The 15,187-nt window shown below is 41.1% G+C and overlaps 1 protein-coding gene across 2 annotated transcripts in view; it reads left to right on the top strand.

The window, feature by feature from the left end:
- The window catches only part of STIM2 (stromal interaction molecule 2), a 162,445-nt gene that overhangs the window by 121,347 nt on the left and 25,911 nt on the right, over positions 1-15,187 (top strand). For both annotated transcript variants that reach the window (XM_062213281.1, XM_062213282.1), the window contains exons 4-7: positions 1,558-1,669; positions 5,515-5,630; positions 8,818-8,995; positions 9,853-10,030. In XM_062213281.1, the coding sequence (XP_062069265.1) occupies positions 1,558-1,669; positions 5,515-5,630; positions 8,818-8,995; positions 9,853-10,030 (584 nt within the window). The remainder of the gene's footprint in view (positions 1-1,557; positions 1,670-5,514; positions 5,631-8,817; positions 8,996-9,852; positions 10,031-15,187) is intronic.

The following is a 15,187-nucleotide window of genomic DNA, read 5'->3' as shown; positions in this document are numbered from 1 at the left end:
AATCATAACATGTCTAAAGCTGGCTCTTGGTCGCCATCACCTGCCCTTACTTGCCTCCCCAGATCTGTTCCTCTTCATATCCTTTCCTACTTCAGTTAATGACACCACTCAGTGCTTTCGGCTTTCCGCTAGCTACCAACCCCTGTCCATTTTATCAGCTTATCTTATCAGCCTTATCCCCAGAATATATCCTTTATGTGACCACTGTCACTGTCTTTTCTCTTCCCACCAGACTCCGAGTCCCTATACACTTTTTTTTTTTTTTAATGTACTCCTTTCTATAACCTCTTTTGCCTGGACAGTTAGGAAAGGAATGGTCTCCTTTGTCCCTATTTCCAGTCTTACCCTGTATAGTGCATTCTCCATATCAAAGAATGATTTTTTTAAAAAAATATTTATTTATTTGAAAGAATTACACAGAGAAAGAAGGAGAGGCAGAGAGAGAGAGGGAAAGAGAGAGAAAGAAAGTTTTCCACCTGCTGGTTCACTCCCCAGTCGGTTGCAACGGCTGGAGCTGCACCGATCCGAAGCCAGGAGCTTCTTCCAGGTCTCCCACATGGATGCAGGGGCCCAAGGACTTGATCCATCTTCTACTGCTTTCCTAGGCCATAGCAGAGAGCTGGATCAGAAGTGGAGCAGCCAGATGCCCATATGAGATGCCGGCACTACAGGCGGCGGCTTTACCTGCTATGCCACAGCGCCGGCCCCAGAATGATGTTTTAAAGACAAATTATTTTACTCCCCTCCTTGTCACTGAAGTGGGGAGATAGCCAGAGTTTGTGGAAGCCTCTTGTGACCTGTCCCCTGTTAGACTTTCTGGTTATCTCTCTTTCACAGTAGCTTTCCCCTCTGATTGGAGGATTTTTCTCCCAGATCTTCACAACATGGCACCTTGCAGTTTTTTGGTCTCAGTTCAGATGTCAGCGCCTCAGAGAAGCTTACCCTGACATCGTTCCTTTCTTTCTTAACCAGTCACTGTCTGAAATTTCCTTCCTCTTCTTTCTTCTGTTGTAAGTCGCCCCATCTTGATCCCAAAGGAATTTAAGTTCTGCAAGGGCAGTGTCTGTCTCGTTCAGTGCCCTCCGCCCGGTGCCTAGAATGGAACCTGATACTCAAGGTGTATTAGATAGTGTTTCATGGATAGAGTGAAGAACTATATATCTGGTAAGTTTTCCACAGCCAGGGAGATGCTGGAGTATTGCATCCTGCACAGTCTTTGTATAGAGCTTATTTTAAAATTAATCCTGCCAATATTTGTTCCAATTACTTTGATCTGCCTCTTCTGCTTCAGACTATAAAGCTTTAAAAGTCATAAGATGTCTTTCATTGTTTTTAGCTTCTCAGAGAAAACGATATACTATTTTAGTACTGTTGATCACACTGAGTTGAAAATTCAGTCTGACACTTTTGTTTCCTCTGAAATTATTATATATAGATATAGATATATGCACACATGCATATATATGTGTGTACATATATATATACATATATACATACATGCAAAAGCTCAGAGAGCAGGTGTGTTGAAAATATGCCCTCCTCTTGTACCTCTTGCAGTTCATAATTGGACCCTTGAGGATACGCTTCAGTGGTTGATAGAATTTGTTGAGCTACCCCAGTATGAGAAGAATTTCAGAGACAATAATGTCAAAGGAACAACGCTTCCCAGGTGGGTCTTTATCATTCAAATATATTTTTCTGCTCAAAGATACTTAATATACTAGATATAGTTTTTCAGCTCTCAATCCATGGTTGAGGACACAAAGGACATTTTATGAATATATTCATTCGCATCTTTTAAAGTATGTGTTTTCAAGTTTAATTGGTTTTTCTTGTCAAAATAATCAGGCCATTTTAAAAGCTTTATTCCCAAGGAGGGTAGAATTAGAGAATTAGAAGATGGGTCAACTAGATCATTTCCAGATAACGTCAAAGGTCAACCTCTGAGCACCTGGCAGATCTAAGAAAAGCTTATTTATTTGATGCTGATGAATTTTCACGAAGACACATATTTGAATGGATTGATGCCAAGATCTTTCTTAATCAGTTTTTTTAAATGACAACAATAACCACTTCATCAGAGTTGCCATAAATTATACCTCAATTAAAAATTGAAATTTAATAAACAGCAACATTTTTCAATGCATGTTACATGGAAGTACTTTATATTATTTCATTTAAGTCTCTTGATTAAAATGTAATATAGTACCATCCCCATTTCATAGACTAAAAATAACAGAGACAAGTTTGCCAAGGCAGTCTTTATTTTACTTAGAAAGACAAAAATAAATAAAATATAATTTGAATTAAACAAAATAGGCTAGAGCAATAAAATGGGATTAGGGGTTTCCATTATATATGTGTTATCCTGGATGTGAGAAACCCTGTTTTTATTTTTATTTTGTTGTCTTTTGGGAAGTTTCCTTGTATAACAACAGTGGGAAATTAAATAGGCTAACTGACATGTTTGGTCAGTAAATGTGATAGCCTCTTTTTCTTTTGGGTAAGTGAAGGTTATCAGAGTAGCCTCAAATTTTCAGTGCTAGAGAACTGGGGAGACAACTTTCTACACTTGTCAGATTAACTTTAAAGTACTGAACAGCCTATTATATAGAAAAATTGAAGATGTTCAGTTTTCAGGTGAGCCCTTTGGAGCCTTTGAGTAGAGGAGAAAGCCCTGCTTCTAGGGTAATGACAATTAGACAAGTCAGTTTATAGGAGCAATGTCAGGTAATGATCATTACTGTGAAACTTACAGAGCTTTTTATAGATTATCAGTAGATACCAGATCATAAGAATATATAGGAAAATGTATTACACATTCCACATAATTGGCCTACTACAACAATCCTGTTGTAAATTGTCCATCCCTACCATCCCTACTCAGAAAAATCTGAAATCTGAAATGCTCCATAAGCCTTTTAAAGGGTCCGCCTGATGCCACAAATAGAAACTTCTGTATTTCTGACGTCATGTGATGGATCACAGGGAAAATGCAGGTGCACTAAAATTATTGTATAAAAATACCTTTAGGCCAGCGCCGCGGCTCACTAGGCTAATCCTCCGCCCGCGGTGCTGGCACCCTGGGTTCTAGTCCCGGTTGAGGCGCCAGTTCTGTCCTGGTTGCTCCTCTTCCAGTCCAGCTCTCTGCTGTGGCCCAGGAAGGCAGTGGAGGATGGCCCAAGTCCTTGGGCCCTGCACCCACATGGGAGACCAGGAGGAAGCACCTGGCTCCTGGCTTTGGATCGGCGCAGCACGCTGGCCGTAGTGGCCATTTGGGGGGTGAACCAACGGAAGGAAGACCTTTCTCTTTGTCTGTCTCTCCCTGTCTAACTCTGCCTGTCCAAAAAAAAAAAATACCTTTAGACTATGTGTGTAGAAATACAAAATGAATTTTGTGTTTAGACTTGGGTCCCATCATCTAGATATCTCATTTTATATATATGCAAATATTCAAAAATACAAAAAAAATCTGAAATCTGAAACATCTTTGCTCTCAACATTTCCAGTAAGGGATTTTTCATTCTGTATAATGTTTCTTTTCTGTGACATTAAAACACTGTTACATCTGCTATAGCTAGCCAAAATTATAACAGGTTTGTGTTATCTATGATAGTTATTATAAGCCTTTTACTATCTTTTGCAATTTTTATTGCCACAGCTCATACTCAAACACTTAACACATGTGGCCTTATTCATTTCAGACATGTGTCTTCCCTGATATGCCTATACACTCCGGAGGATTCATTTCCATCTCTGGACTCATACTTGCATAAACTTTCATATCAGTTTAATTTTCATTACATCTCATTGCCTGCCTTCCTTCCTTCCTCCCTTCCTTCCTTTTTAAAAGAAAGATATATTTATGTATTTATTTGAAAGGTAGAGCTACAGGGAGGCAGAGGCACACACACACACACACCCAGAGAGAAAGAGAGAGAGAGAGAGAGAATCAATCTTCCATCTGCTGATTCACTCCCCAGATGGCCACAATGGGCAGAGTTGCGCAGATCTGAGGCCACGAGCCAGGAGCTTCCTCTGGGTCTTCCACATGAGTGTAGGGCCCCAAGCACCAGGGCCATCTTCTACTTCTTTCCCAGGCCATGGCAGAGAGCCAGATGGCAAGTGGAGCAGCCAGGACTCGAACCAGCAGCACTGCAGGCAGTGGCTTTACCTGCTGTGCCACAGCACTGGCCCCTCATTGTCTTTCTTAAATTTAGTCTACTGGTCATGTTGGTATTGATTCATTCATCCACCCGTGCATTCATTCATTCAGCTATTGTAGAGACATTGATTGAAGCTTTTGTTTTTGTCAAGTACCATGTTAGGCTTTGGAAGTGCAGAGGTAACACTTAGTTTTAGCCTTGAAAAAGTTGGTAAGTTTTGTGTTAAAAGTGTCAGGCAGATGTGGAGGGAAGACAGCTGTTGAGAAGGTGAAGGAAGGTATTTTGTAAAGGGAAATTTAGGGTTTTTCCTTTAAAGTTTCACAGAGCCTCCATAGGAATTCTCATTTTTCTGTACTCAAAAGCACTATACCTTCCCAGATAAAATGTTGTGGTTTAGAGTTGTCTTTGGAATAAACAATATTTGGGTCTGGATCCCTGCCTTGCCTCTTATTAATTATCTGACTTTGGGCAAGTTACTGAACTTCTCACAAGTATCCTGTAAAGTAGAGACACTATATACATTACAGGGCTTTCTTGAGTATGAATTTAGCCATTGGCACAGGACCCAGCATATAGTAACGCTTGTTTCTATTGTTATTGTTAATAATTATATAATTAGACTCTGTGTCTCGATAGGTCATACTTAGTTGTTAAGAAGTCACAGTTGGGTACTGAGTTGCTTGGATTTGCAGTCCCAAACAAAGTAATTTTTTTTTCTTATTTCGCTTGTGACTTTTGACCCCCTACATATGGTCTTCATTGCTAATAAACCGATTCAGTACTCCTCTACCCACCCACCCACGCAACCTGGGGGGGCTTCTTAGTTCCCACTTGGGATTTCAGTACACCTTATTCAGTTTCTAAACCATTTAAACATTGTAATGTAAAGGTGTAATTTACAGATGCTTTAAAAGAAAAGCAACATGATCTAAATTGAGAACTATTTTTTTTTTCAAGTCTGCCTTTGTTATTAAGTAAGTTACTTAAATTTTACCATTTTTTGTGAAATGATAGTAAAAAGCTAGAGGTACACAGGTAATTAATGATTATAAAATACTCATTAATTTTCCACTCTATAAATTTCTAAATCATAGTAAGTTACAGCAGAAAGTAACCTTAAAAGACAAAACTCATCAATATAGCAATTATTAATATACAAGAGTCTTTCTTGTAGCTAAGTTTGAATTGAAAGGGTTTTGAAGCATAATAAAGAATTAAATCACACATGGATGAGCTGTTACAGTGATCATCACTGATATGTAAAATATTAAATTTGTTGTGCAGATATTTAAATTTTGTACTACCAATATTTGTATTTAATATGTGTGTGTGTGTTTTAAATCAACAGGATAGCAGTACATGAGCCTTCATTTATGATCTCCCAATTGAAAATCAGTGACCGGAGTCACAGACAAAAGCTGCAACTCAAGGCACTGGATGTGGTTTTGTTCGGACCTCTTACACGTTAGTATTCTCTCTCACCAAGAGCGTGGCATAAAAGAATAACAAAATGATCTCTGTTTTATTTAAGGAAAAAAAATAAAAAAGTTGTAGACTAAACATAGTAGACCCCTAAGAATAATCCATTAGCTAGGAAAGAAATGTAACAGTATCTTTAAAAGATTTATGGATGGGGTTTTTGGTCATTGAAACACAGAGTGTGAATTTTCAAAGCTGGTTATTATTGTAAACATTAAAACAATGATTAGCTGTAATTTAGAATTTCTATATTTAAAACTTTGAATCTCTGTAGCAATTTTAACGTTTATGCTATTTTAGCTGGTTAGTTGCTGACGAATCCCTTAAACACAATGCAATCTAAAAATGCCAACAGTGTGAAGTAGTACATCTTTGTTTTTTGTTTTTAAAGGCTTATTTATTTATTTGAGAATTACAGAGAGGAAGAAATACAGAGCAAGAGAGAGATCTTCGATCTATTGGTTCACTCTCCAGATTGCCACAGTGGCCAGGGCTGAGCCAGCCAAAGCCAGGCACCAGGAGTTTCTTCTGGGTCTTCTACATGGGTGGTAGGGCCCCAAGCATGTGGACCGTCTTCTGCTGCTTTTCTCAGACCATTAGCAGGGATCTGGATCACAAGTGGAGCATCCAGGACACAAACTGGTGCCCATACGGGTTGCTGGCATCCCAGGTGGTGGCTTTACCTGCCATGCCATAATGCTAGCCCCAAAGTAATAGATCTTAATGATTTCATTAATTACCAAAGACAGGATTAAAAAAAAAATACATAGACAAAAGCAAAGACTTACTTTAAGCTTTATAAACTAGCAAGACTATTCTGGAAGGTGCCCAAAGTGGAAATGTTATTTGAATAGTGTGATATCATAATTGTAAGAAAGTAAACTTTGTCTATCCTTCCTTTGACGGGAGAACTTTTCTCCCCCAGAGAGAAAGTATATGTTTATTTCATTTATTTTCAAATTTCAGAAAAATTTGAAAGTATTTGAAGATTACATATGTTAGAAGAAGCATGCTTTATTTTTCAGAAGCCATAAAGGACCAACAAAATGAAACAAGAAAAATGGTTTCCATAAATTATGAATCGGGGGTTTGAATGGACTCCATGACTTTGCTGGTGGCTCTCATTTGGCTCCGGTAGTGAGCAGCTGGTCAGGCAGCTGGATCCCCTTTGTGAGAATTGGTGGAAATCCCAAGCCGGAGGAAGCTGGGCGCTGCTGACATACCGAGCATTCCACAGAGATGCTCCTCCTGCTAGCCCTGCCCTGTGCTCAGGTCTCAGCTGACTCCATTAGGGGATTGTCTTCTGTGATTAATTTTTTTTCCATGTGGATGGTTGACAAAAATAGGAATTAAAAGTATAGATTTGTCTTTGTATTCAACCCTGTGAGAAACATTTATTTTTATTAATCTGGCAACAAATCCCTTTCTAAGCCAAAATAAATACTATACAAATATTATCAAGTCACTTGAAAAGAACTCCAGCAGCTCTCAAAGAATGTTGCAAACAGATATTTTAATAAATCATTTAAGAAGTTGATGATGCTTTACTTCTTAAAAGTGTTTATCTTAAAGTTACTGTTTGCGTGAAGGAGCCCCACAATCATACCCCCCAGGCCAGATTCATGTCAAATCCAGCAGTGTCAAGTGAACAGAGGTCACATTTTAAAGGTGTTTTCACGTAACTGTTTTCCAGTTTGTGGTGCTTGTTACAGAGCTGGGGACTTGTCCTATTTATTGCTCTTCCTTGTAATTGTATTTCAGCTGGAGTTAGAGGACTGGGGTTATGGTTGAAAGACAGCCTGAGCCAAACCACTTAAAGCCAGAAATAAAGACAAATCCTTTTTGTTGTTGTTGTTAAAGATGTATTTATTTATTTGAAAGGGAGAGTTACATAGAGTGGGAGAGACCGAGAGGGAGAGATCTTCTCTCCGCTGTTTACTGCCAAAATGGCCTTAACAGCCAGAGCTGGGCCGGTCCAAAGCCAGGAGCCAGGAGCTTCCTCCAGGTCTCCCACTTGTGTGACAGGTGGCAGGGACCCAAGCACTTGGGCCTCCTTCCACTGCCTTCCCAGGCACATTGGCAGGGAGCTGGCTGGGAAATGGAGCAGCCGGGACTTGCATGGGATGCCAGCGTCACAGGTGGTGGCTTCACCCACTACACCACAGTGCCAGCCACAAGACCTATGCTTTTGAGTTGATAGCCTCCTGTAGTGTGTCTCTTCGCTGCTCGGTGAGGGGGTGCATTCTGGAGATGAGGCGCACTGCAGGTCTGTGACCTAGAGTTTGCCACTTACCACACAGTGCAAACAGACAGACCCAAGCATTGTCTCAGAGTGATCTGGGCTTCTGTAGAGCTCTTCATATCATCAGACATGCACACGGCAGTGGCTTTACCCACTATAGCGCCAGCCCCAAGCACTAGTCTTTTAAAACTTGTTCAGGGGCCGGCACTGTGGTGTAAAGAGTAAAGCCACTGCCTTTAGTGCCCGCATCTATATGGGCACCAGCTTGAAACATGGCTGCTCCCCTTAGGATCCAGCTCTCTGGTATGGTCTGGGAAAGCAGTAGAAGATGGGCCAAGTGCTTGAGCCCCTGCACTCACATGGGAGACCCGGAAGAAGCTCCTGACTTCAGATTGGCACAGCTCCGGCCATTGTGGCCATCTAGAGAGTGAACCAGTGGATGGAAGACCTCCCCACCTCCTGTATCTCTGCCTTATAAATAAATAAATCCTTTAAAAAACCTAGAGCTTGTATATAGGAAGGAGATATTCAGGTTTTTTTGATTTTTAGATATTGCTTGGAGTGCCTGTGTCCCTTATAATAGTGCCTAGGTTTGATTTCCTGCTGTACTGATTCCAGCTTCCTACTGATGAGCACATTTGCACATTTCCTACTGATGAGCAGGTGATGGCTCAAGCAGTGGGGTCCCTATCACTCATGTGGGAGACATGGATAGAGTTCATGGCTCCTGGCTTTGGTGTGGCCCAGCTCTGACTGTTGGAGTCATTTAGAGAGTGAACTAGCAGATGGAGGATCTCTGTTGGCCTGTATCTCTGTGCTTTAAAACAAATATAATATTAAGAAATAATAAAAACAAACCAAGAGACGTACCTCTGTATATTCAAGTTTTATTATAATCAAAGATTAATTTAACTGTAATTCTCTTCATAGGCCCCCCTCATAACTGGATGAAGGATTTCATCCTCACGGTTTCTATAGTAATTGGTGTTGGAGGGTGCTGGTTTGCTTACACACAGAATAAGACATCAAAAGAACATGTTGCAAAAATGATGAAAGACTTAGAGAGTCTGCAAACAGCAGAGCAGAGTCTAATGGACTTACAAGAAAGGTAAGTGAGGAAAGTTGCAAGTCCTTGGTATTTATATAGGAAAATACAGTTTGTAAAAATGGAGTATGGGGCCGGCGCCACAGCTCACTAGGCTAATCCTCTGTCTTGCGGCACTGGCACCCTGGGTTCTAGTCCCGGTCCGGGTGCCAGATTCTATCCCAGTTGCCCCTCTTCCAGTCCAGCTCTCTGCTGTGGCCCGGGAGTGCAGTGGAGAATGGCCCAAGTGCTTGGGCCCTGCACTCACATGGGAGACCAGGAAAAGCACCTGGCTCCTGCCTTCGGTTCAGCGTGGTGCGCCAGCCGCGGCGGCCATTGGAGGGTGAACCAACGGCAAAAAGGAAGACCTTTCTCTCTGTCTCTCTCTCTCACTATCTACTCTGTCAAAAAAAAAAAAAAAAAGTTGAGTATGGGCCTATGCTTAAACACATACTTAGGTTAGTGCATGTATCAGAAAGGTTTTGCACATCTTATTTCATGTTTTTAGAGAAGTATCAATGAATCACTGTAATTGCAGAGTTCTTGGGGAATAAATGGGTAGAATTCTAGTGGAAGTAAGTCAAGTGTAGGTAGAGTTAAATGTATAGTTGAATTTTACTTTTAACTTGATTTAAATAATTATGACTTTCTTAGAAGTCTTTTTTGTGGAAGGTGTTTCCCTGCTCTCAGTGACTTTCTTAGCCCAAGGTAAGTAAAATAGCTGTATGGTAGGTTTCCTAATGTTTTTATTATCCAACCCGAGGGTTAATAAAAAATACCATGAATTCTGACTGAAATATGTGTCTGATTCTTGATGCAATTGGTGATCAATGAACTTCTGGAAATGTGTGTGAAGAACGTTCGTTGCTGTTGTTCCCTAGACTTGAAAAGGCACAAGAAGAAAACAGAAATGTGGCTGTAGAGAAGCAAAACCTGGAGCGCAAAATGATGGATGAAATCAATTACGCCAAGGAGGAGGCCTGCAGGCTGAGAGAGCTCAGGGAGGGAGCGGAGTGTGAGCTGAGTCGGCGTCAGTATGCAGAGCAGGAGCTGGAGCAGGTACTGACGGGTCGGACGCTTTGCGGGAGGTGTATTTCCATTGCTGATCTGGGGATCCAAGTTACAGCCTCTTATTTAATTCTGTTGTATAAAAGAATCATTTGTTCATATTGTTAGCATGCATCAAAGTCCATTTCACAAAGTAACATAGTAGTAACTGAAAGGTAAAATCACCATCCTGTTCATTCATTCATGAAATCTTACTTCATCCCATGTTAATTTTCTTGAATAAACTGTGGTATTTAGTTTAGTGTTTGTAATGCATTTAAGTTTCTGGCTATAATCTCGTAAAATAAAGTGCATATAATTTTGGGCTTTCTGCATCAGTAAAGGATCTCTATTAAAAATCCATTTGAATCTTGTTAAATACTTTGGAATGTAATCTGCTAAGAATTCTGAAGTCTAAAATCGGCCCTTTCCAATATCTGTTTTCTCCCGTTCAGATGCTTAAGGTAGAATTGTAGGCCTTCTGGCATTTCTCAGAGTCCTTAAGAGAAGGTCAGGTTCTGGGAGAATTTAATTATAAGGAGATGTAATAGTTTCCTATTTTTGCTGTAGAATATTATCATGAACTTAGTGGCTTCAGTAATCACAAATTTAGGGCCTTAAAGTTCTGGAGGAGGCCAGAGTCTGACATGGGAGGCTGAGATCCTGCAGCAGGCTGTGGGGAGAGTCAGTTCTACAACAAGTGCCCTCCCTGCATCCTCGGCTCACAGCCCCTTTACCTCATCGTCAGAGCGTGTGCTGCTCCAACCGCTCCTCCGGAGTCTCCTTCCGACAGTTGACCCTTTCTGTAATGGTGAGGGTAAGCGGACTGAGGAACCAAATGAGGATTAGAACACTTGCTCAAAAACAGAGGGCGCCGCAATTGTAAGGCAGAGTCCAGAACCTAGAAAGGCTGCCTCCCACTTTGTTTTATGTACTGTTACCTTCTCAATTGGTTATTAAATAAGAAATAAGAATTATAGGATGAATGAGCTTTCATTTCACCACGTGGTAAAATATAAGAAACACTCTGGCTGTTTCTTTCAAGATTGTCATTTTGGGAGGATTTGTGTGACTGAACACAGCCATCTCTTTGTCACAGTTAACTGCTCTTACCCTCTTAGCCCGGACACCTGTCTTTTAGATTTCTTCCCTGTAAGGAGATCATTTTTTAATGTTAGACATATTTTGTAGTGGTGTTTGGTGCAGCCGACAACCGTATCTATACAGAGCTAGTACAGAATCAGACTGCTGACAGAGAAAGCCTAGCTGACATTTTATTGTGTCCAAGTTAGGTTTTCAATGCTTTGGTCCTGGGAGAACTCCTAACCTGTTCCCATTGAGGCGCCCGTATCTTGGTTGTTCCCAGTATTGCTAATAAGCCTATTGGCTGTTTTTCTGAACCTTGCAGTATCATAAAGCAACTCAGAAGGCAGCAGGGGAATTCTTCCACAGAGACAGAGGCTGCTGACTCTCTCCCAGGGAGGGAGAGACACGTTGTAAAAGAAGGACCCAAGACCAGGAGCAGTCTAATCGGAGGTTTCATGTGGAGCCCTTGCATACCACAGTAGACCCTTGGGTCACTGCAGTGTAATGTACCTGGACGGACATAATCCTAGCGAGATCTTGAGTCAGTTAAGAAATGGCTTAGGGACTGGCATTGTGGCATAGTGGGTTAAGCCTCCACTTGCAATGCTTCCAATTCAGCTTCCTGATGGCCCAAGTATTTGGACCTCTGTCACTCATGTGGGATACCTGGATGAAGCTCGTGGCTCAGCCTTGGCCATTGTTGCCACTTGGGGAGTGAACCAGCGGATGGAAGATCTCTGTCTCTCTGTCTCTCCATCTCTCTCTGTAACTCTTCCAAATAAATAAATCTTTTAGAGAGAGAAAGATAGGGCTTAAAGGGGGAGAAACAGGTATTTCAGGAAAAATTCTGCCCAACATAATTATATTAATAATAAATATAATTTAAAAAATTATTTTTGTCTTATTTGAAAGGCAGAGAGCTAGAGAGAAACGGACACAGAGAGATCTTCCATCTTTTGGTTCACTCCCAAATGCCTGCAACAGTCAGAACTGGGATAGGCTGAAGCCAGGAGTTTGGAACTCAATTCCAGGCCTCCCATGTCGAGTGGTACTACTTGATCATGTGTTGCCTCCTGGGGTGTACGTTAGTAGGAAGCTGGAATGGGACGTGGAGCCAGGACACAAAGCAGGCATTCCGGGAGGGATGTGGGCATCCCAAGTGATGTCTTCACTGTGCCAGAAAGCCTACCCTCAAAATCCAGTTTTTGGAAGACTTGGTTTGTGCCAGTAGTGTGTGGTCAGTGGTTTGCTTGTAAACTTTAATTCTTGCAAATCATGGATGTTATCCCCATTTACAGATGAGATTTATAGAAAGCCCAATAATTTGCCTTCGGTTGCTTAGCTATTACATAGAACAGGCAAGATTTTTATATTATATCCTGAAGTTTATGTTTTCCTCTATCGCTGCTAAAAGCTTTGTAAGTTTAACTGGGGAATTATTTTACAGATAATGTTACATAACCCATGTTTCCACAGTTAGAAGAATTACTGTATTTTTGTCTGGGGATAATTATTTTCTCAAAATTAGAAGGCAGAGAAATCTGGTTTATGTTTTATATTGTGTTATTTTCCCCTAAAACAAAGAATTATAGATAACTAAAAGTACAGCTTTGCATTTTGTGGCTTTTGTGTGTGATTTAAATAGTCTGCAGATAAATTATGTTGTTTTTTTAAAAAAATGTATCAAGAAGCCTGGAGTTAAGATAAGCCACAGGGCCCTTATTTTCCATGAAATGTCAAGGAGGTGGACACTTGCTGCAGGTAGCACAGGTAATAAATATAAAGTTAGGTCTGGAAGCCAGATTTTCAGATACTTAGACTAGTTCATTTTTTAATGATGTCATTTTATAAATTAAATTTTTTTACTTATTGATGTTTTATCTCTAAGATACAGATTATGTAAATAATATTGTCATATTTTTAAACAGTAATTCATTGTTGGAAAAAGCTTAATTACTTGATCTTCACCTTGTCCATTCCTTTGTAAAATAGCAATGTAATTCAGACTAAGGATTGGGTGTCAGGTTAAATAATAAGCATGATTGATAGCAGAGCTAACAGTTAAGTGGTTGAAATTAGTAGAAGGTTAATTTCTACAAGGTTGAGACATTATTTAACAGTATCTCGAAAATTGTTCAGTCTCAATTTATACTTAAAAATACATAATATATATATGAAGTATGTTGCTTTTGAGTCCTATTAGGAGAAATAGATATGGAAATAACTTTAAGGAAAAGATGATTCAAAAGAATCACTTGAGTGAATTTGTTGAGATTCTCTGTGTAATTCCCTGGAAATAGGAATTGTGGCTTTAAATCTTATGAGAGAGGCCGGCGTTCGGCTCACTTGGCTAATCCTCCACCTGCGGCGCCGGCACCCGGGGTTCTAGTCCCGGTCGGGGCACCGGATTCTGTCCCGGTTGCTCCTCTTCCAGTCCAGCTCCCTGCTGTGGCCCGGGAAGGCAGTGGAGGATGGCTCAAGTGCTTGGGCCCTGCACCCACATGGGAGACCAGGAGGAAGCACCTGACTCCTGGTTTTGGATTGCCGTAGCGCACTGGCCACAGCATGATGGCTGTAGCGGCCATTTGGGGGGTGAACCAACGGAAAAGGAAGACCTTTCTCTCTTTCTCTCTCTCTCACTGTCTAACTTTGCCTGTCCAAAAAAAAAAAAAAAATCTTGTGAGAGAAAGCGAGGTCTTGCTGACGTGCGCTTTGGTGTTGTGCACTAGCGCAGCTCATAGGACCTGTGCTCAGATTCTCCCTTCCTGAGTGCTTAGCCGAGATGCCAGCCAGCTTAGCCAGCTGACCTGTGAAACACACGTGCATGTAATGTCCCCGCACATTGCACAGCGAATCATGCCAGGCTCGTGGTACGTAGGGTTTGTTTTTATTGTGTAAGTGCAGTCTTACCTTTACTTACAGTGTCTCTCTTTTTGAATTGTCCACGTACTGTCTCATTGGGAACTTAGAGAATCACATGGAGTTCAGTGTTTTTTTCTGCACAGTTTTTTCTTTCTGCGGTATCTGACAGCTGTTCTGGTTCTGTATCCCAGGTTTGTGTACAGTCCCCTTCTTAGTTTATTCTGGCACACAATGAAGTTTGTTTAAACAAGCGGAGTTTGCTCAAACCAAACATCCCTGTGCACTCCCGTGTGGGCGGAGCTTCAGTTACCTTGGGTGGCTTGGAGGCAACCAAGGCTGCTTTGTGGTGTTCCAGGGTCCCTCTGCACTTGTCTGCATTCTGCAAGCACTGCACACACACCCACGTTCACACACCTTTAGCTTGGACTCTGGATTATTTTTAAGTCAATCACTGTGAGAATGAGCCTTCTCTTCCTGCCGTGTCGTTTTTCTTAATGAGGCTTTTCTTAATGAGGCTTTTCTTAATGAGGCTTTTCTTAAGCTATGGTTTTGCTCCCTGGCATTTATTTCTATCTACCACATGGATTCAGTAGGTCAGGTTTTCCTCTGTTTATTACCCCAAAGGGCAAGTGGAAGAAATACTCTGACATCTTTACACCCAAGGCCATGCACAGTTCCTCAAGGGAAAAATCAAATAGATTCTCACTCAGAATCTGTTTTCTCAAAATGGGTGCATATTCTATAAATACCCACTTATCTGCTTTTTGGTCAATTAGAAGCAGTGAATTTATAGAAGTGGTAAAACAGACTGTAATAGGCAGGTATATTTGTAACAGTGAGTAAAAAATAACTGGTATAAAGAAAGTGTAATAGAAGGCAAAAGATATAGGATATAATAACTTTCAAAAAGGAAGGTATGGGGCCGGTGTTGTGGTGGCACAGCAGGTTAAGCTGCCACCTGTGACATTAGCATCCCATATGATTGCCGATTTGAGTGCCAGTTTGCTCCTCTTCTGATTTAGCTCCCTGTTAATGCACCTGGGAAGCAACAGGTAATGGCTCAAGTACTTGGGTCCCTGCCGCCCATGTGGGAGACCTGCATGGAGTTCCTGTTCCAGCCATGTAGGGAGTATAGCAGTGGATGGTTCTGTCTGTTTCTCTCTGTCTCTTGAACTCTGCCTTTCACATAAATAAATCTTTTTTAAAAAATGAATGTGTGAA

The sequence above is a fragment of the Lepus europaeus genome, chromosome 16 (assembly GCF_033115175.1).
Source record: "Lepus europaeus isolate LE1 chromosome 16, mLepTim1.pri, whole genome shotgun sequence".
In the NCBI taxonomy this organism is placed as follows: domain Eukaryota; kingdom Metazoa; phylum Chordata; class Mammalia; order Lagomorpha; family Leporidae; genus Lepus; species Lepus europaeus.
The sequence above is the reverse complement of the archived record's forward strand: the minus strand, read 5'-3'. Positions and strand labels throughout refer to the sequence as shown.